Raw genomic sequence first — 22,953 nt, forward strand, 5'->3', positions numbered from 1 at the left:
AGAAAGAAAGAGAGAAAAGGGGAATTGAACACAAAAGAGGTGAAAGAGTGAAAACTGGGGCTGTTCTCAGAAAGGTCAGGCTGATTGTCTCTGCCCAAATATGCTGGCCTTTTCAAAATTAACTTGGCAAAGGCGATATTTTCCACAAAGCCGGCATCATGAATCAAAGAAGCGTCTACAGTTCATCTCTGAAAGCAAAGCAACTTGCCTCCCTGTGAGCTCCACTCTCTGTACTGATACTCCACCCTCCCGCATAGAGCTGACATCTTCAGTAATTATGTAATTAACACTATGGCAGGGCCGATTTTAGAAAAAGTACATTATAATTGCATCCAGTCATTCATTAGTTAGGCCAAACATTTGATACACTGCGCGCAGGTGCGGCAGGGGGCCAAAGGCTACTTGTTTTTTGGATCGCTACTGTGGTGTCAATGACTTGATTGGTTTCTGCTTGATATCGCTGACAGGACAGGTTTTTGTAATTTACCAATAATTACCCTCACTCCCTGATACAATAAAAAAAAAAGTCACTGGTCTCTGCTAAGATAAACCAATCGGGTGTGCTCCCTCTGCTCCCTGCCTCACGGTCTGCTTGTCTGGTGTGAATAATGCCCACCAGGCAGTGTTCAACTAAAACAAATATAACAAATCAAGAAAAAACAAAAGCAGATGCCACATTTTTTGTTTTCCCGTAGCACTTGTAATCCTGTATTAAACCATGCTAAAGCAGTAATTAACTGAGTGATAAAAGCATGTTAGAAAAAGTGGCGAAACACGTACTATTCAACATGATGTATTACATTAGTCAAAGCAGCAGTATGTCTCTGTTAACTGTGTTTATTGGGGGTTTTTAAGCAACAGTGGGAGCCTGTAATACACCACCAACTTCTGACTGCAGCAAATGCGTTGTTAGGTTTAGAGTTTAATAGGTAAGACTGCCAAAACGGGGGAAATTTCTACAAGGCTTGGACCAAAGCAAATCACAAGGGTGCAACATAATTCAAAGGGAATTTGTCCTGGTCTGAATCCTGTAATGGAATACTTTTCCTGTGATTAGTGGATGGATATTATCAAACTATTATGATGTTACAGTCTGGTTAGGCAGACAGACAATTTGGTCCCCGTAACACCAAATCTGTCCCTGTCCCTGTGATGATTTCTTCAATTAAGCCTTCCTGGCAGAGGAGGCCAAATGCTTAACTAGGCAGAATTGGAGCTGCCACTAGCTAGAGGTAGCAATGGGCTCCACTTCAACAGCTCATTCATCAGCCCCAGCGCTACCACTGGGCCACCTGTTCTGACACTATGCAGGGATGGAGTCATTTGCATTCTGCTCCGACAGTCCTCCTTCCCTCTCCTCACTTTCTCTCCTCTTTCTCCGCCTATACAACTTTTAAAGTTCCTCAGTGGCAGCTCTGGCAGATAATTGAATACCAGGGTTTGATTTAGTTTGAAATCAATTTGGGAAGGGGCTTTTCATTCATTATGCTCCTTGGCTTAGGTAGTACGTCTAAAATCCCTCAAACTTTGGCATGGGCTCAAACATCGTCAATTCAAAGTGAAATTAAACAGCCCTGAGTTGGATTGACAGGCAGGTAGTACATGATAGGATAGGGATAGTCTGTTGTCTCAGGAATGGACAGACTCTCCTCTCCTCCCCTCTCCTGGGGAGACTTTCTCCTCTGTGCTCTTTGTCACCACCAGGTGCTGCTGTGAAATAAGGAGAGAGGCGTCGACGTGAGGCAGCCATGCACATAGCTTAACATTTTAGCCAGCTCCCTGCAGACACATATGGCAAGTGTGTGGGTGGATGTGTGTATGCGTTTACGTATAACATTCTGCTTCTATGAGCACACATGCGTGCCTGTCCATATTTTTGGTTTAGGTATAAGAGTTCACGTCTTCTCATTTTTAGTTTCCAGATTTATTTAACTTTCACGCTTACAAAGTGTCTCTTTGATTGTGTTCCTGACAATACACCCTGCACAGTTGTTACACGGTTAAAGACATTTTGTTCTTTAGGCTCGCGGTTTCAGCACATTGGGATTGAAAATAATATGACGATTCTATTTAATTTGAGTAAGTTGTATCAATACTGAAAGAAATATATGGTCCCTTTTAGTGCATTTAGGGTGACACAAGTTGTTTGGGCAGAAACACACAGAGCAAAAGCAAATCCCAATTCACAATTTTTTGTGGAATATACTTCAAGCACATGCTCTCTATCTTCCCTGGTGATCCTCTCTCAGCTCTTCATTGCAGCCACTTTCAGCTTGATTTTGGCCTTCAGCAAGTCAAACACAGCTCAGTTAGATTTGCCAGCCAAATACCACCTTTTCACCCTTAAAGGCTCTCTGGTCGCTCTGGCTGTAAGCTTTGGATCGTTGTCCAAATGATGTATGATGAAATGCCAACCAACGATTCTGTTGCATTTGACTGAATCTGAAGACACAGAATATAAGCATTCATCCTCTGCCATCAGTGAAATCATAAATAAATGCCAGTCTGCTAGTTTCACTGGCAGCCATGCCCAAGCAATAACAGAACCTCCACCATGTTTAACAGATGAGGTAGTATATTTCGGTTCATGAGCTTGTACTTTTTTCTGCCCACTTTCTTCATCATTTTGATAGAGGTTACTTTTTCTTTCATCACTCTTTAGGAATTTGCTCCAGAACTTGTCTGAAACGCAACCTGACCTGAATTTTACCCAATGTTTAATAAATCCTCTGAGATTATGATCCTCTCTTGACCGTCAAAAAGGAAACATGGAAGTGTACATCACTCTTCACGTATTCTGCATGCATATTATTCAAATTATTCTATTCAAGACTTATGATCCAGTCTACCAGCCACTGTGCAACTGCTTTTAAGTGTACTCAAGTGTGGATTTTTGCATACCAACTACCTTTGATATGACTTTATATAGATTTTTTGCTTTATTCAGCTTTATTATTCTCACTTGAATACACAGCTCTTTACTCTTCATATTGACTGACCTCCAACAGTCTCAGAAGAATCACTGAACTTCTCTAATTTCAGTGTATTCTGACCTCTTTTGTGCATAAATAAACATTATACAGGTGTCCGAAAAAAGCATGTAGTCACAATGCTGTAAAAAGTGCTACACTGGCCACACAGTTATTCTTATATTGACTTTAATCTACCTAAAGAAAAGCTCACTCTTGGCATTTAAATGTAGTATCAATTACTCTCTTTCAAACTGAATTTGTTGAAGTGCAAAAAAATTGTAATTTGTCAAACGCACACAGACCGGAGTGTACATCTGTGCGAAAGAGTCCACCTGACAACTAGGCTGATACACTGACCACAATCAGTTATAAATCAATACAATGCATTAAACAATATGTTAGAGTCCATAATGGAACATAATAGTCCCTGTATTTGAAAACAACTTGATGCAATTGTGAAGAAATATGGAAATGTTTCAGCAGAGCACATTCACTAAGCACTTTGTGGGGTGTTAGAGGACTCTAACACAGACTGGAGAGTTGAACAGCAGTTTTCAATAAAGAAAATGGATAACATTGCCGAGTGCACAACTGCAAGAGTGCCTTAACTGAGAGAGATGAATAAATGGACACTTGACATCACAGCCACTGCTGGGGACATCAGTAGCAGATATCACTGTATGTTTTCTCTGCTTTAAAAGCAATTTCTTCCATTGGAGCCAACTTGTCTGACTTGGGGCTGTGTTAAATTGTTAAACCCCCCAGATATGGTAATCTGACCTTGAGAGAGTGTGTTTGCTGGGTGTCAGACCCTCTAATTCATCAGAGACAGGCCATTAGCTAGCTATCCAGCCACACAAACACACAATGGAACAGGAAGGAAAGTTCTCGGGGAAACAGCAGCAGCCCCGTTCTTGAGATATCATTAGTTACTGCCTTTCAAAACTGCTGAATTGGGACACTTACCTGACTTGCCCCATTTTTTGCACCATAAGAGCCAAGATGTTGATGAATGGATGTATGAAACTGTCACTACCAGGAAATAGAGAAAATAGGGTTAAGGACATATCCTAGCCAAAGTCTTTAACATGAGGGACTAATGCAGAAACACAGAAGACAGCAGCACTTACTCATTTAGGTAAAAGAATTGCACACTAATTTAATACTCCGGGCCATCGGCAAGCACGACTACATTTAGGGTCCCTTTTTGAAGGATTAGTGAATGAAGGACAGGATATGTAAATTGAGCATTTTCAAACTATTTCAAAGATGGCGAAGGGTTGCCACATGAGGTCAGTGGTTGCGAACAGCCTCATATATCTAGATGCCAAGGGAGATGGAATAGTAATTACTCCTGTGCATCTGTGTGCAGAGACACAGCCTCTGTCTTGTAAGCGGCAATGATTGACAGCCTCAATAAGAGACTCGCACCGCGCCCCGTGCCCTCCGCCTACATGCCCCTGTGACAACTGGTCAAACCCATCGTCTGGTGCCCCCAAGGCGGGGCACGGGTGACACCCCCCTCTGATAATCCTGCCCATCACATCCATCATGCCACCCTGCTCACCCCATGAGAGGGCACAACCGAGGGAATCTAATCAGGCAGTCTAATTGAGGAGCAGTGCTAGCCAATACCAGGCCTAGGAGGCTGGCTCTGCCTGGGCAGGCTCAGGGGACGTCAATAACACTCAGCGGGTGTCGATTCATCAAACCTCCTTAATGTCATTAGCCCTGAGAGGCTCGCTTAACCCCCACCCCTCCACCCCCGAATCTTATTCTCTTATGCCTCAAACTTTCTCGCTCACTTTCTGTTGCCTCTTCTCCTCCACGTGCCTATAAATCTATCCATCTCCCACTCACATTAGTGCCTTCCTCACCCATCTTTCGATAGGTAATTATATGTTTGCCATTGATAGCAACTTCGGCCTTGACTGAGAAAATGTTATATCTATATTTCTGTATTTGGGAAATTAGCACTGTCTGCTTTTTAGACTAAGCTCCACTCCTTTTTTTTTTTTTCAGTCCTCCTCCTGTCCCCCTCTGCCCCAATATGTTCTTCCCCTTTCTCTCCAACAACATGTGGCGCATATTCCAGCTGTTTATTAAACAATGCCAGAGCTTCCTAGGAGCAGGTGATGCAGTCAATTACTCCACAATTACCTGGGTAATTATGCAAAGGAGGAGAGAGAAGAGCAGTAGCACAGGGATGAAGAGGACCTTGGCAGAGGTGGATCGGCTGCGTTGGCAGTGTTTGGGACCCAGAATGGCAAGCGATTGAGACCTTGAAGTGACAGTGCCAGTGAGAGTGCAGCTATAAAGGACGATGTGCCCCCTCACCTGCCAAAAACATACACTCACACGTACATAAACAACCACAGACAGAGTTCGAAACACTCAGCTTGTGTCGTACTACTCTGACACCCGGATGCCTCTGTGTATGTGGCTTTTCTGAGTGCTCAAGCCCGCTGTTTTTGTTTTGGACAATAACTATACAGTGTTTCTGTGCTTTTCACTCCACTGTTTCCTCTGCTCCCATGACAATTAGATGTCTTATACCTGAGAGGCAACAAAGAAAGGAGGGCAAGAGACGGGAAAAGGCAGGAGAACAATGTCGAGGATGTTAAGGATTGAGTGAAAAAATAAAGGAAAGAAGAGCAAAGGTGGAATATGAACAGACAAGGAAATCTATGCTTCTGTGAAATCTATGTTAAACCTGAATAAATAACCAAGCCTGCTTGGTTTCTTGTTTTTGCTTTGAGCCTGCGTTTCAGCGTATATATAAAGACCAGTCATATTTGGTAACATGCACATTTCCTTTTTCTCAAACTCTACTCACAACCACTAACAGCCACTGCTGCTCTGCAATCATCCATGTGGACTATTTTACACATTGACACCAGAGCTCATGTCAAGCAGGCCTGACAAGCATGTCTTGGGGTAAATTGAACCATACAGTGGCTATTCTGAAACAAAAAAGAGTCAGATGGAAGAAGAGCGCTTGGCATATTTCCTGTCATGGGAGCTTTATGCACTTGGATTGAAGATATTTTCACTGGCAGGGTGAATACTAAATTGCTTAGTGTCAGCTCATCACTTAAGGAGGATTGTTGGTGGGTATAATACTTCCCTGCACATGGCTTCTCCAAATAGTCTCAAGCCAGCCAACCCCACTTAACTCTCTCCAAGCGTGCTGACGTGATGCCGTGGCCGGAGTCCTGTCTGTGGACACTAAGCTTTCAGTTATGGCTCCCCAAACTCATCACTTTGGCTCAGATTTTTCTCTGTGTTGCAGATTAATTTATAAATCCCACATCAAGAGGGAGGTTGACTGACCAGCCAAAGTAGACATGACCACATTTTACAAAGAGACAGCTGAAGAAAAAGTGGCAGAAAAATGTCTAGTTTTACAGCAAATAAGAAAGAGTGAGCAAATTAGTGAGTGAGTATTCTGTCCAACCCCTTTCCCCCAAAAATGTTTGATAAATAAAAGTAACACATCTGTCCTTGGCTAAGTTATACTTTTCTTTTTTGTCCTTTTTTTGTCCACCTGTCTGTTTGCGTCTGAAAGGGCAGAATTAGATAGTCACATGACCATTCTGTGTTAGTGAAGATGGGCATGGGGGAATTGCCTCACAGCTCCGTATCTTAAATCTGTGGGATTAAGCTCCATTAAACACGGAGCGCCGCCACAGCTTTATCTCTGGATTTCACTCTGAGACAGAGCAGAGAGTACGAGGAGGAGGGAGTCGGGAGGGGGAGAAATAGCGATGAAACGTCCTTCACCTTTATCGACCAAATTATATAAAAAAGGAGGGATGAGAAAAATTGCTTGCCTCTTCCACAATGGTGGAGAATGGGACTCGGCCATCATGCACTCATGTGCTAGAACGCTTAAACATCCAGACAGCCACTCCAACACTGGCCACTACCCTTTGGCACAGAGACATACATTAGAAAAAGGCATTTCCCCAAGCTATACTGGCCATTTGATGAGAAATGACCACTGCTGACTCTTGTCCTCTAGTACTAAGTCAAAAAACCCACCTCTTCAGATGATAAGACTTACGGTAACAATTAAAATGCTGATAATAATCATTTAAATAGTAGAGATGTGATTTTTTTTGTAGTGAATCAAGTCTCCTTATGCTTTTGTACAACCTGTGTTCATATATGTTTTTTTTTTTTGCTATACTAGGATATCAGCACGCTGGCTCTCTCTCCACTTTTTTGCCACACAGAAAATGAATCAGCGCCTTGCTCAATACATTAACTGTATAGTTTGAGATAAAAAAAAAAAAAAGAAAAAAAAGGAAAGGTGAGCAAGCTGGGAGTCAGGGTGGTCCAGTGATGAACACCTCCTGTGTCAACCCTTCATCCTCTTGCTCTCTCTCTTGCTCTTCTCTCTCCTCTGGGCTGTTATTGATCTGATCTCCTCCTCTCTCAACTGGAGCCATGATTCATGTTGTTCCGACTGGCCCTCACTCACCACACACAGACACAGCTCAGTCATGCCCTTCGCTATCTATCTGTCCATCTGTCTCTGCCTGCTCTCCCTCTTTCTGCCCTCAGGCAAGTCAACCTGCTATTCATATAGGGCTACCATGACCCGGTATGGCCTGGGTGTAATTATTATTGCTTCTCATTATTTGTGTTTGTATCTTTATTAGATCTTTGTATGAAGCTCGTCATCTTCCAGTATGAATCTCTTTGTATTTCTTCTTAACAGATGATGGGAATCAATGTTGAAAGCTGCCTCTTTTGAAGTTCTTTCTTCCTATCAAGCTTTACATGTACTTCATGGTGCGTTATACAGGAAAAGCAGTTTTCATAGCTCTGCATGGCTGTGCTTTATGATATCGATTAGGCCAAATGTCATTTCTTGTCCTAGTAGGGATTCAAAGAAAAGTTTTTGGCATTTTTTTGTGTCCTATATGCAATTTAAAAATATATATAAATATATTCAGATGTCATTTCTCAAAGTGTTCAAGGCCATTCCAATTCAGAATGTTCATTTTCTGATGAAAAAAGCAAAATAAAAAGAAAAAAAAAAACCTAGAGATACAGCGGGAGAGAGAGAAGGGACAGAGGGAGAGAGAGACAGAGATGTGCAAAGGCCTTGCAGCAGCAGAAGCACATAAAAGCCTAGCTTCAGCCAAGGCCCCTGCTCCAATGTGTAGAAATTAATTGAGTGAAAAAAATCTGCTGTTTAAGGTTGAAGTGGGTTATGGGAGGCAGGGTAACAATTGTTTTCTGTTTGCCAGGGGCTATATATCGTTCATTCCGGCTTTCTCTCTCCTCCCCGCTCAACACTGGCCTCTCCCCCTCCCCACCCTCCTTCTTCCCTTACCATCCATCCACCTTCTAAGCCTCTCTTGCTCCCTCCTCTCTTTTTCATCAGTCTTTTATTTTCCACAGTCTACAGTCTTTTTGATTCATTTTTATCTCTCCCATTTTCATCTATCACACAGGAGATTTTTTTGCTGTCTTTAAACGTAATTTTCTAGCAATAACAGGCACCATTTATGAAATGAGGGTTTTGCCGAATTTGCTTATGTGTGTGTGTTCAGTGTGGAAATTCCCTCACATTTGTGGAATATGTATACATAGTGTAAGACAAATTTAACGCCCTAATAGTAAAACTATACATGTGCGTAAATACAATGAATTCTGTAGGTGAATCGCTCTACATGCATGCGTCTTTATTCGATGGTAGTGACAGGAACAGGGGACGAGTGTCGACACACTGTGCAGAACAAGCTTAGCACCCCCTTGGGCTTAAACAAATGACTCATTTTCTCTTCACATTAAAATGTGCAATAAATTTCTCAGAAGTCTGCTGCTAATCCAAAAAACTATCAAAACAGCAACAAAAAGCTAAACAAGAGACATCCTTAAACTCAACACGAATCAAAGACGGAGTGGGAGACAAAGATGCATGCGCTGCACGGCATGATGAAGCTAACATCTATTCAGATCACTGTTAAAAAAACAACAGCATTGGTACGCTGATGTGTCAGCATACAGAAAAAGAGAGGAATGCACAGAGCAACACACAAACAGAAAAGATAATAGAAAGCAGAGAAAAAGATGGATAACACAAATGAACAAAATGCTAATGAAGAGACTTTTATCTGCTATGATAGTTCCTCCGTTGCCCAAAGCAAAGGGTTAAACCTGTTTCCTGTGTTAAACTACTCTTTAAGCACTCTTTCATGTAAAATATCAAACCTTTCAATATCACTCTGAGGAAAGCACAGTTGCTCACCCTGTATATTTCTATACAAACACTTAAGTATTCTCTTTGAACTTTGCAGTTCCACTCATTATACCTCCTTTGAAGAGCGAATGCTGGAGCATTGGTACATTTTGATTTTGAAGTTATTAAATGCAACACAGCAGCAAATTACATCTAAACCTCTGTTTTGCTGGTTAATAATACATAGGCCATGTGCAGAAGCCGGCAGAATAAATAGCCAAGCAACAAGAAAGATAAAGGAACCCAACAAGTGAGATGCTTGAGTTTAGCAAATTCATCTCAGTGTAACTGTTAACATATCAATATTTGTTGCAGATTAAGCACAAACTGTGATGCTGTACTTGCTTTTTGAGTTAAGAGAAGATAACGTCACTGGATGACTCTTCCTTAACACCTTTGCTGCCCTCCAGTAGTGTCCTAAACACTAACTCCAGTGTTGCACACCCTATCTGAGAGAAATTAAAATAGCCACGTTGGGGAAAGTAGACACGGTTCTGCCAAGGCCATAAGGGATCACAGGAAAACTGCTGTTCTTGACATAGGGGCTGGCTTTCACTGTAATAATGGCTTCATAACAGCAGAGACCTAAGTGGCTTTTTCAAAGGAGAGAAGCAGATGGGGGTAAAAAAGAAATTACACACACAGACAGAAAGTTAAAGGAACACGATCAAGACAGAGGAGTAGAAAGGGAAACTTGTGGCTTTGGTAAACGCATACCCTTAGCATCGGCATTACAAATGCTAAGTTAAGTCATATAGTTTGGTAATAAAAAAGTTAAACACCTAGTTACTGCAGATGGAGCTCAAGTTAATCATTCTGTTAACAGTAATTTAGCATTTCTGCAGCAATCACGTAACCAGCAAGACTTTGACACTGACATAGGCATACAACAAAATTGGAATAATTATTATTAGCAGAAAACCATGTACAGTTGCAGTGTCAAGGGTCATGCAGTACTGTGGTGCACAGTCTACAAAAGACACCATCGCTCTTAACTTCACTCTTAACTTATTAACTGCAGCCTCCCCTGGTCTGAACATCAGCATAAAAATGGTTTACTGGGAGCTTCATGGCATGGATAACCATGGCTCAGCACTTCTTGTAGGTGTAATTTTTCGGTGGCCCAGTGCTTTTATCCATATATTGTAGCTTTAGAGTGGGACCCCACTTTTGTAAATAAGCATACTGGTTTATGTTGTTTAAAATAGTCTATTTATCCTTAAATTTGTGGTATAGCTTCTAAAGGTGGCCCAGTGTATATTCATGGTTTATTTATGATTTGTTGTGATTTTATTGATTTATTTATGAATTTGTCTTGTATTGCGCATTTAAATATAAATGTTATTTATTTATTTATTTATTTTATCGAACTACAAAGTGACTCGAGCGTTTCCCTGCCAAAGTTGGTTCTCCGACAAGTTTGTGTGCTCTGGTGTCTATCCTCCATATCCTGAAGAAAATAAAGCGTTTAATGCAATTTACAGTGCACATTATAATGCATTTAATAGGTTTTCAAGATAATAAAACTACTCTTCAAACATAAATAAGGTGACCGCTGTGGCACTGCCTCTACACAAAAATGTTACAAAAGTGTATAAAGTAGGCAAAAGCTGGTACCGCCTGCTTTTCTTTTTCTATGATTTAAGCAAATCATTGCCAGGAATGATCTGAGGTCCTGACTAGAGTTGACCTTTAAAACATAACACAACTCACTATAAGACTTAGTATTTTCTCTTGAGTATGTGTCTTTGAAGAGCGTTCTGGCCTGAGCCGCTGAAAAGGTAGAAAACAGAAATGTTGCCTGTTAACATAACATTCAGCTCTGCTACTATTAAGCATTCTCTTTTCTGTTCAAAATCTCTTTTTTTTTCTTTTTGCTGTGTCATATTGCTTTAGGTCATCTTTATACATGTTATTCTTTCCAAATTGTTTTTACCACAGGAGAACTGAAGAATTGAAGCTGCCAGATAGTTCTCCCTTTCCATGAGACCTCGGAGGGCTTTGAGGAACTGCTGTGGGTAGCCAAATTCAGTCTAATAAGAGACAATGTCCTTAAGTTCAACAACAAATTAAAATATGTTTCTGTCTGGTTTTGTGAGGGGAGTTCCTTCCTCCTCAACACAACACAGAAAAAGACCCCTGTGGAGATGCCTCAGCATGACTACACCGCAACATTTTGCAACAGTTGTAAATTAAATTAAGGAAGGTATTGATAATATACAGCTTTATATTACACTCTTTATATCATCACTCCATACAACAACCTTTCTAATGTTTAGCCAACCCAAAATAGGCTGATGGACCAAAATGGTCCAATGGTCCAATGATAGCTGGGTCAGCATGAAATACAGAGCTTAACGTTTCCAGAGTGATTTGGAAACTGTTAGATAAAAGGGACAAAAACTAATTACGGTGAGCTTGAAGGAAAATCATGAGTAAAGTGCAGGTTCCTAAGGCTTACGGGTAACACGTTCATGTCAGAAGACTTTGATTCAGTCGCTAATAACAGCATAACAAACACAGTTGAGCCCTTATGGAGAAGAGAGATGATAATTAAATGTGCCAGAAAAACAACAACAACAAAAGCTGCACAATAACTAAAATAGTTATCTATTTTGGATTTTAGGCTCTACCACTCTAATGTCCATGGCAACATTTAAGGACCTTAATAATTTATTTGTATTGATTGATTTTGACATTGTTCATTACTATGCCATGAAGCTTTTTTATATTCTCTCTACATAAGCTTAGGTTTACCCTATACCTGAGCCTGAAATGAGAAGACCGGTAGCTTAACTGCTTTCACATGACCATGTAGCCGTTCAGTTTTACTATATGTGAGAGCCTAAGGTTATAACCATGGAAACAGTTCTTTAAAATATTGCTCACAGATTGCCTTTAACTCCTCCACAATCAGGTAATTCAAAAAGGAAGAGCTAGTGTGCTCTCAGGCAAGCGAAAAAAAAGAGTGAATAACAAAGTCGACTCCAGGAGAAGAGCGAATACGATGGAAAAAGTAATCAATTTAGTGCCTTTACAGAGCAGGCAACTGACTGTTGTCTAGCAGACAGCCTGTAAGTTAGAATAAAAATGTAAAATACAAACTTTTTTGCTTTGGGCATTGCTTGTATCAGTAATGTGATCTTAATTTCACAGTTGACTTGGAGCAGGGACAGGAGGGAAAGCACGCATTGTGTCACCTCCTCACAGAAAAAGGGGTTTTGTTTAGTGCCCTCTCACATCTGGCCTCACAATCTGGTGATATCAGCTACTGCATCTGTAAATCAGTGTTACTACTGCTACTAAAACACATACAGTCACCCACAGCAACCCTATTTCACAGATATGCAGCCAGTTTCACTATAACTTACCAACTCTACCCACTCATTTGGCCATGAAATAGTGAAATGTTAGTTTTAACCAGCTGGGCAAAAAATGAACAGACAGACTGGATTTTAAAAGTGGGATTCGGGGGAATAATACAGTCCTACAAATTTAAATATATATTTGATTTGCTACAAACGGAAGGGCTATAATACTTGCAAGCAGGAGTTAAATACTGAAGGTCATGTGATTTTGAAAGCCAATGCAGTGTAGCATCCAGTGCTCATCCAGTAGCATCCACTCCATTACAACATTAGCAACTAATGTTTTGACATTTGTCTTCATTATTATCAATGAACAGAGGCGATTGAGCCACCAGCATGCTCCATTACCTTCCTTCATTGCACAGTTGCACAGTTGAAATCACACATTAGGGTGGATCCAACATAAAATGACAAGTTACGGGAGCTAAGGACTACCAGCTGATTATTTAGGTGGTGGAGGGTGAGAGAGTTAGGTGAAGGCATGGTGGGGTGGAAGAGATGCAGGCAAGGGATTTGGGGAATTGGTAGAGAACTGTACCAGCATTAAAGTGTAAGGAGCACGGGGGCACAGAGCAGCACAGCACACCTTAAGAAGAGAAGCTCATTTCAATCGGTATAATTAGCCTGTGGTAATGAAATAAGTCAGAGGCACTGCCACCTTCACTTAAGAGAAAATCGATCTGTGTTTGAGGGAGTTTATTAAAGCTTAGGAATAATGGGAAGATAGGATAGAAGGGGTGGAGGAGTGGAGGTGATGGAGGCTGAGCGCACATTAACAGCTAATCAGAAAGAAAAGGTGGTAGCAATGGGGTAGAAGCTTGACAAGAAGCAGAACAGAGATCAGCTGGAGTTTCCCAAAATAAAAGCGTTTAAGGTCTGTGCTATTTCACAGGGGGAAGCCAGGGGGACGCGAGAGCAATGAACATGTGAGACATACATGCTGATTATAAAGATGAGATCTTTTTTTCTTTTTTAAACATAGTTTATCAAGGCCTGTTGCAAAAGAGGAATCTGACTGATAGATAGTCACTGGAAGTGCTTGCAAGGGTCTTTTTGGACGTTGGGTGAATAACTTGAGCTTGGTAAGCACCGGGTGTGGTGAGATAATCACTGATGGACATTTCTCCTCAGGTTCCCCAAATGCATGCTGGTTGATGTGGGTGCTGCTTGCTCATTTATCCAGCCGTCTGGCCAACTCACCTGGAGTGATGGGGGAGACGTCAGGAAGGCAGGCTGCTATTTCACGGCCTGTTAAGCGCTAATGCCGCAACATGCCCTGCGCTCCAATTTTAGGGAACAGGGAGCATTACCGCCCAACTCAAGGTTCTGTCCGTCTGGACTGTGGACTTGGACAGTAGTGAAGGGAGGGGGTTAGCAAGAAGAAAAAGAGGTGGGAGTAGAGGAGAACGATGAGATGTATTGTGAATGAATTAAAAGACAGAAATAAAACAAACAGAGAAAAGCTCACAAAATAGTAAAAAGCAGAAACAAGTGGAATCTTTTCACACAGGCTGCTGAGCAAGCACTGTGGAGAAGACAGGACAGCAGCACACTGACATCCACTTCTGCCATGCTAGGCTGCTTCTCGCAGGCCCCAGAAGTCCCCTCGCTCCCAGGCTTACAGCCTTTCCCTTGCCAGAGCTCCTGAACATCACTAGCCTGACCCACCCACAACATTTGTCCTCAGTGTGCACTAAACTTGGCCCATGTAATAACCACAGAACCTCCATTAAGCACAGCATGGCTAGAGAATCAGAGCATCTACAGCACAGTGTGAACAGTGTAAAGAATCTCCTGTAAAACAAGTGAGAATGTGCTCAAGTTATGCCAATTCTTTGTGTTCTGGCTTGTGAATGTGTAATATGAATTATGCATAAAAACATTATTCTCTTCTCTTCTGAAGCAAAGAACTAGGAAGAAATTGCTAGCTCTTTATCCCATCCTACATTCACTGAACGGAGGGCAAAAGTCAAGTCATTTATGTCAAGCATGTGCTTACAGTAAACATCACATCCATCATAGTGTAGTTACAGCAGTGATGGATCACCTTTCTCATCTGCCATTCTTGAGGTGTGAGGTGTTTAAAGGACATGACCCAGGTCTTTCAAGGCTGCAAGAGGTGGCGTGCACATGGAGAAAGACACAGCAGAGTCCAAGCAACATAACCCAGCACAGATGAGACCCGCACTGTATTTCTATACATACAATGTGAAACAGCAGTTATGGGCCAATTTCTCTAAGCCCCCATGTGGCCTTGCAGTCCTAAGTCATTTTCTTCCTCTGCTTTCCCTCTGCACCAAGCTCACGTTCATAGTATTTGCCACCTCTGGTGCTAATACAGCAATTAGCTCTAGTAAATTAGACTTGTTACAAGGCATAGGGCCTTGCAGACAAAATCACAAGAAGGTGAGTTACACACTTTCCAAGTAACTGACAAGTGTGCCAACAAGAGCCATCGGCCATGGCATGTGACTCATAATGATTTCAGTTCAGTATGTTCTTTATCTCATATTGTTGCGTACACTGCACACTTTGAATATTCAACAACTGTACTATAATTTTCAGCCCATGACAGTCTTTTTGGACTGATGAACACAAGCTAATTTATTTTCAAACATGTAAATAGTGTCTGCTAAAGAATTTCCCCTCTCCGATGCATGATGCATTTCTGGTAATTGCCCAAATGCTTGTTAGGGCTACATGCTTGTGGACTATCAAAGCTCAGTGGCAGGCTGGGACTATTATGCAAGGCTCATGATTTGTTGGAACTAAACAGTAGGATTTAAAAAAAGATACAGGTACAGTTAGGTGAATGAGTAGAAGAATACAACAAAAAACACTGGGCTCAGTGACAAAGGCCTAGAGACTGGTCAGTGACATCCTGGCAACCTCCCATCACTATAGGGAAGAATGTGTAGCCCAGACCAGTTGATGCGTGGTTTATGGAGGTTGCTGGCTGTCACTTGCAGAAATCAGTCACAAAGACGGTGCTACCAGATTGTCACGGTCATTGGTAGTTTCCAAAGAAGACGCAGATTTGTTTGCAAATATCAGTTAACCAATGACTTTGCAATAGTGAAACTTGGAAATGAGCAATTCAAACTAGAAACAGAGAACATCCAGCTTCCAAATAAAAGTTGTGCCTTACTGCAGAAACCAACAGGTTTCAAAAGGCAGAACTTGGACGGGGAATGGTCTGTGTTTTTGGTTTGTGTTTAAGTCGTCACAGTTTTATTACCACTCAAGTGGTTGGCACGTACTTGCAGACAAGTCAACATCTTCCACTCAAACTATGGGTGACCGCAGCAATCTGCTAGCAGCCAAAGCGATCACAAGGGGGTTCTCCGTGCAGTAGCGTACACTTTTTTGCGCCCAATTTCTCCTAGCAATTGCCAGTAACCTCTCACAGCCACTCACCAACTGATCAGATACTTATTTTTTCTCCCAGTGACTGATGGTTATTATGTGGTTGCCAAATACTCACTATGCCTGACATCTCTGTCAGTGTTTAGCCATCACTGTGTATTATTTGGACAATGAAAAAAATGTTACTGCTGAATCCAACATGCCATAAACGTTTTCATTGTTCTTGGTCTTAAAACCAGGTTATATGTATTCTATGTAAAGCAGTTGAGGACGCAGTGGACAGTGGTTAATTGTGTACTCTATTAGATAGCCTACCTGCTGACTTTACCTCTTGCCATTCATGTTTGACTGATTCTACCTGCAATTAATTTAATAAAGATGAACTGTTTTAACTTTTGGGAGTTTTTTGTTTTGTTTTTTGTATTTCAGAATTGTTGTGAGTTGAGCTGTGACAGTGATATTCCAATTGACGAAGTTATTCCAAAGAAAAAACAGCTGCTTTTCTGAAGCACTGAGCAGGATAGATGCTGGAAAATAGAAAATATAATACAGTATTCTGAGGAGGCACTGCCTCAGTGGATGCCGATATGGGTACAGATGATATAGCAGACATCAGGGCAGAGTAAGACATAGGCTCACTTTCAACTAATATCAATTGCTACTTTGTAGTAAATATTCTGCTTTAGATATAAAGTAGGTTTATTTATATTTAAAGTCTCGTACTATGATTTACTTATAAGAGTGGTCATGTTTACACTTTTCTCATGCACCATTCCTCAGTTTTCTTAACTACTATTCGAGCTCAGTCTCATTTGGACCTAGTAATGGTTGAGAAAGAGATGGGACTAAACCCTAGACTGGTCAACGGTGCGTCACAGGTTACCACATACAGAGCGACAAATCTTCACTCTTACATTCGCACCTACAGCCAATTTACAATCACCAGTTAACCTGCATGTCTTTGGACTATAAGAAATTGTGCCACACAGGCATAATGAAAGGTGTTCTACGAGTTTTGGATTCTACAGTCAACTTAGTTTTTATATCCAGTGGAAGTGCATGCACTTTGCCTTCCTATCACCATATAACTCTGACAGATGTCACTTGGCTGCTGTGCATTTTCCCCCCTAAGAAACTAAACCACAAAGGGAAGAAGGATTTCTGAGTTCCTCTCTGTACTGGTTTATATATGCAGTGGCTACTGATAAAGTCAGAGCTCAGACACAAAATAGTGTCTAAACATAGCCTGAACTCACACATTAATTGAAAAAGAGTAATGCAGGTTGAGGTTACTAAACCTTCTTTACAGCCAAAACTGGAATCATATTTAATGCTTCAAAAGGACTGATTTGTGTAGTCTCAATGGGTTATCAGACCACTGTAGGACCAGAGATGACACTGAGCTGGCTAAGCGAGGGAAGAGGCCATTTTCTTGGAGTGACAAATATCTAGAGGAGTAGAAACACCGAGTAGAGCCCCTGTTGGGAGAATGCCTGAGCTTTGTCTTTGTCACACAGTGTGACACAGATGCACAGCACCACTCCCTGAGGTGTGCGGTTAGGTGTATGTATGTGTAAATTGTGTGCTTGGGTTTGTGTGTGTATGAGAGCACATACACAAAAGAAAGCTCAGAATCTCCCACCCTTATCCTTGATTCTATCTCAACTCCTGTACTTTTGGCATTATTGCTTGTGGTCAATGTGAGAAAGAGACCAGAATTAAAACGTGAGCAATAATCAAATGCTAAGGAACTTTGGAGTCTTTGGATGAGTCTTGATTAACATGACTGCTGATAGATCAGCCAGGGTACCAACACTGTCACCAACTTAAGTCTACCGAGAGGCTAGGTGAGCCAAGCAGAGATGCAAGTGGGCTTTTATGGCAGCAGCTGGTATGGGTAGTGACTTGGAGTGAGGTGAGGGAACACTAGTTTCACAGTACTGCTTTGAGCCAGCAAGATTAATGTAGGCTCTCTGGAGCAAAGGCAACATCCAGAGCTTTAATAAGGTACAAACAATCGGTTCCACTCGACTGGCTTCCCAGGGAAAACTATTGTTGTGCTGCATTGTTTCTTGGTGAAGTTCCTTGGAGACACAGGCCGGCTGCAGCATGTGGCTGTCTCCATTACAGCCAAGGGAGAGCTCACTGTAGACCTCTGTTTGTCTGTGTCAGGATGAAGGTTGGCTCTCGCCCACCCCATCCCCACCCCCGTAGCCACCCCCGTGCCCACCCCTATCCCACCTCTCTTCCCATTTATTCCCTCTAAATCCAAACTCTTGTCAGCCCACTCACCTCAACTCCCTGCACTTTCAACTTCATGTGATCCTCCCGTGTGGTCTTCCCATCTTTCCTCTTCTTCCAGCAGTAGCCATCCTTTCTGTACTTCACCTTCTTCCTATTGTACAGTATCATCGACCCATTCTGCGGCCTGGACCCGTCGAGACAGGAGAGACAGAGGGAGAGCAAAAGAGAGAAAGATAAGATAAGATGAGAAGAATTTTTAGGCAAAGCTACAGCACAGCTCGGGGACTCATTTTAGAGATGTACAAAGAAGCCTGACACGAGTCTACGCCAGGCAGAAAATGCACCAGTGACTTAGATGACAAGACTTCTTTATGGTGTTTTTCAGCATTGGTATGCACAGTTTGACAATGAACAAAGCACCCTTCAGCATACATTTCTTCCAATGAGAAGTGTGTGTGCTGTGAGGAGTTAAAGTGACACTCCTTCTCTCAGAGTAAATTATATGAAGGCCAGTTTGTAAGGAAAGCAGCATGGGGGGGTGAGTGGGTTTCTTCCTTATCTCTCATTCATCCAACTTAAATGAGTTGTGGTGTTGGAAGTCCCTAGGGGAAAGAGAAGATCTTCCTTCACACTCCATTCATAATTCATTCTCCCTCCACCAGACCACAGCCTGTAGGCTCATAATGATATAATGTACTATTTGATGATAATCTGCCTTTCCATTTCGATTTGTAACAGAGGCATTTGCCGCTCAGTGTTAAACATTAACAGAAAGTGTAGCATAAAACATTTATGACTTTCTCAACAATTAGGAAGCAGTTAGACATAGTTATGTGTATATGTATTAGTATTTATGTGTATTGTGCAGTGGTTACGAATCATCAGTATGAATCCATACATAGTGCTCACTCTCCACAGATTCCCACACACTTGTCCATACCTCCACAGTGCAGTGGGTGGGTTTCCATCACTGGACATGACTTTGACTTAAATTCATTTCCTGGCAACGTCCCCTCACCCTAAACTTATCCCAACCTTGAACCAAGTCTTCCAAGAGTCCAGTCGAAATTATAATGATTAGTGGTATGGGGACTTGCATTTTATTCCCAGAAGCAGAGACAGTCCCCACAAAGTGAATGTAAATGTGGTTAGGTCCCCACAACATAAGTAATACAAGTAGAAACACACCACACACAGCTGCTATGATTTGGAGCACTCCCAAATGAGAACAGGTTTGCATCAGTGTTTGTTGCCTCACAGTGAATGAGTGGGAAAGCCGCCTGCCCAGGCTGCTGAGGAGGCAGTGTAACTGAAGGGGGCTTAACCATCCAGTCAGCTGGTGAGCCTTGTTAGTGTTTTGCTCATTGCTCCACACATAAAACACACACAACACACACAGGCACAGATATGTAAAACTAGAAACACAAAAAGGAGGAAAAACTCTCATCAAAGCAAAGGGGGGGGGAAAAAGTCGGGTTGATTTGTGGCTTCTGTAGCAATAACCAAAATAAGAAAACCCAATGGTTGTTTTGCATTGTTTTGTTGTTTATTGTTAAATTTTTTTCCACAAGATTTATTTATAAAGCTGCATGCATCATTTTGCAGGGCTGCCTTTAGGGGCCAGGGCGTGTGTTTATCTTGGTATCACTCATCAATCATTTTTCCTTGCTGGATCTCAGGGGCCAGTAAAGAGGGAGGAGAAGAGGGGAACTGGGGTCCCTGCAGTCCCCCCTCTGTGGCCCCTGACAGCACCTTCTAATGAGAGACGCCACTCACACACTGATGTGCTCACTCCTTCCTGATCTCCCTTCCTCCCTTTCCTCCTCCCTTTCCCTCGCTGCAGCCCGATCTTCTTGCCGTCAGTCAACTCAAGCTGTTCACCAGGGAATGTCTTTGTCTCCTCCCTCGCTCCAAGTCCTTCTCTGCTCACTCTCTCCCTCTTGTTTCATCTGTCTCAGGATCCCTCACCTACACCCTCCCACACCTCCTTCTCTCCTGTTGTCTTCTCCTTACTCACTCCCCTGTCTTGTTCGGCACTTTGCATGCTTTGCAGAAAACAACTATTAAACAGACGTGTTTATTGGTCAGCTTGAGAAGTGGAACTCCTCGATGGCTGTATGCAATATACACAAAGTATAAATTGTTTTCTAGTTTACAGCATCCATAACGTCACCCATCGTAGAGATGCGATCATAAATGGCACTCTGGAGCTAAGAACTTTGCAGATTGCTGTAATCTCATCATGTACTCCTGCAGATCTGCATACCAAATATCACTTGAAGGACGCTCATCTGACATGCCATTCCTGTTTTTGGTAGCAATCAAACAAGGAATGGCCCTCTAAAAGTTTGATGCCATTATTCGCTTCAATATCATTCTGGGTTTTGTCCTTCAAAAGATACAAGGAGTGTGTGCTTCTTAAAATGTAGCTCTGCGTGAGACAAAAAGATGGGCGCGGATGAGATAAGGCAGAAAATCAAATGACACAGGGCTATCTGATCTCCTCCAGAGCACTGGAAATTGGGGTGAGGCTTCGGTGTCAGAGGCTCCACGCCGTATTTATCGGCTCGGCGCAAAAACTTATTCGCTCAGCTATTTTTGAGGGACTGTTAGGTAGATGCTATTTTCAATTCAAGGCACTTAGGGCCCAGAAGAGAGAGGCAAGGCACCCACTCTGGGGTAGGTCTTAGGCAAAAACTAGTCTAAAATGCATGCTTTGGCATAATGTGTCTCCTTTCCCTCCTGCTGTCTCCCACTCTCTCTCTCTCCCCCTCATCTTTTACTACTGTATACTTAGGCGCTTCAATTAATCTTATCAGAATTACACATATTTATACATGAGGGGAAAAAGCTAACTGCTCCGTTATCAAAGAAGCGTGACAGGAGGCCCTCTGTCTCAGATGCCTAAATGTGGCAGATTAATATGGAAATACAGGCTTCTGACAAAGTGCACACAAGCTCCACAGCTGCCTCTCTCTTCTTTGGAGTTTGCAGCGATAATAAGCTTTACCCTCAGGGTGGTGTTAGGCCTTGTCCAGTCCTTTAGGAATCACTCATTTACCCAGGTAATGGCATTCACTCAATCAGATCTGTTGATTTGAAAAAGTCAGGGGAGGGTGGAGGTTTTATGAGGCTGGTGACGTGTTCAGCATGGGTAACAAAGCCAAAGCAGGGAAACCTGGGCCCAAAGGCAGGTAAGAAAAAAAACCTGCTCACATTCTCAGCTTTACTGTCTAAAGGCCTGTCGGCACAAACAGAAACAGAAAGGGAAAAGCTACATACACACAGAAAGCGAAATCTGAGTGAGAACAAGAGATTCTTCTGTTCTCCACAGCTCTGGTGAATCGCCTTAGATTAAAATGAAAAAAGACACAACATGTAGGCCATACATTATTCATAATACATGGTATAAGTTATTACTTTTTTACTGGACTTAAAACTACTCAATTGTAGCAGGTGTGCTCAAGTGTAAGACAAGAATACTAAATTGGTATTCCAGGTTATAATAGTAAAGGTTACGCTTCTTTCTGAATGTATTTTTGTCAAAAGGCTTACAAGAATGAAATATCTCAGTCTTGGTGAACTGGCGTAGCCCACTCCGCCACATTCCCTGTGATGCTCTAGGTTTGATTAATACCATGCTGCAATACATGCTGTTTTTCTCCCTAGCAAGCTCGACTGACATTGGAGAGGAGAGAAGAGCTGGGCTGGAGAGGCTTTGAAGATCGGAGGGTGAGCTGGTTGGGGCCTGAAGTGGCTCAGGAGGGAGGCGACACCTGCTGTTCTCAATTACCCATCGGAGCCTTCAGCCATCACAGCCTTTACCCCACTGTGTCAACAACCACACTCCTACCTACTACTCATCCAAACACATCCACATACACACACCTGTATTTTGTGTTACACAAAAACCAATCCTATTAAGAATGAATATGAGGGATAAATATGCCCCTGGGCACTCGAACAGAAGCACTGCACACAGTAACCCCATTGCTCCATATGGGGATAACATTATTAACAAGAAGAGTGACAGACCATCAATAACACACTGATGCTTGTCATTACAGTTTCTGTCAATCACAGTTAAAACATAAATCACGTGTTCAAACACATGCGATTGAGAGCACATGCGCACACTTGGAGCTATCAAAACTTTGCAGCGTTTTTTTGCATGTAATGTAATTACATGGCAAGCAATGGTGCTCTATTAGACAGCACATGATCTTTGAGCTAGATGTGTGAACAGAAAGGTGCTGGCGTCAGGAGCCCCTATCTGGACGCATCACGTGCAATTGATGACTCGCAGATAAGCTGCTCCTTTCAGACCTGCCAACGAATGCATCAGGAAGTGGGGCGTACACTAAAACTACTTTAAATGTAAATCTGCCATGGCCTCATGATTGAGATTCATCGTCTGTACTGCTCTGAAACCCTCCAACTCCCCCGCTAGTGTGCGTATGTCGAGATGCCGCAGGTCGCGTTCCTCTTTGACTGCCAATGAGGCCTTAGCACCTGGTCACTGTAATGCCTTACTGCTGTAGTCCTGAGTGGCTCAGGACTCCAGCCCTCAACCATTATGATAATTAAGACAATGAGGGCTGTGTGGTGGGTTAGTCAGCTGGAACAAGTCATGCAACATCTTTTTAATCATATCTCATGATCTATTATTTTTCCTAGGGTGTTATTTTCTCACCTCTGAAGAGTTTTTGAAACACATTGTAATTTTATTTTAAATATTTTTAAAAAA

At 42.2% G+C, this 22,953-nt stretch overlaps 1 protein-coding gene across 1 annotated transcript in view; it reads right to left on the reverse strand.

Moving 5' to 3' along the window:
- camta1a (calmodulin binding transcription activator 1a) overlaps positions 1–22,953 on the reverse strand; it is a 233,829-nt gene that overhangs the window by 106,191 nt on the left and 104,685 nt on the right. The window contains exon 3 of the mRNA XM_039604808.1: positions 18,255–18,390. Within this exon, the coding sequence (XP_039460742.1) occupies positions 18,255–18,374 (120 nt within the window). The 5' untranslated portion in view covers positions 18,375–18,390. The remainder of the gene's footprint in view (positions 1–18,254; positions 18,391–22,953) is intronic.

Source organism: Oreochromis aureus, linkage group 20 (assembly GCF_013358895.1).
Source record: "Oreochromis aureus strain Israel breed Guangdong linkage group 20, ZZ_aureus, whole genome shotgun sequence".
In the NCBI taxonomy this organism is placed as follows: domain Eukaryota; kingdom Metazoa; phylum Chordata; class Actinopteri; order Cichliformes; family Cichlidae; genus Oreochromis; species Oreochromis aureus.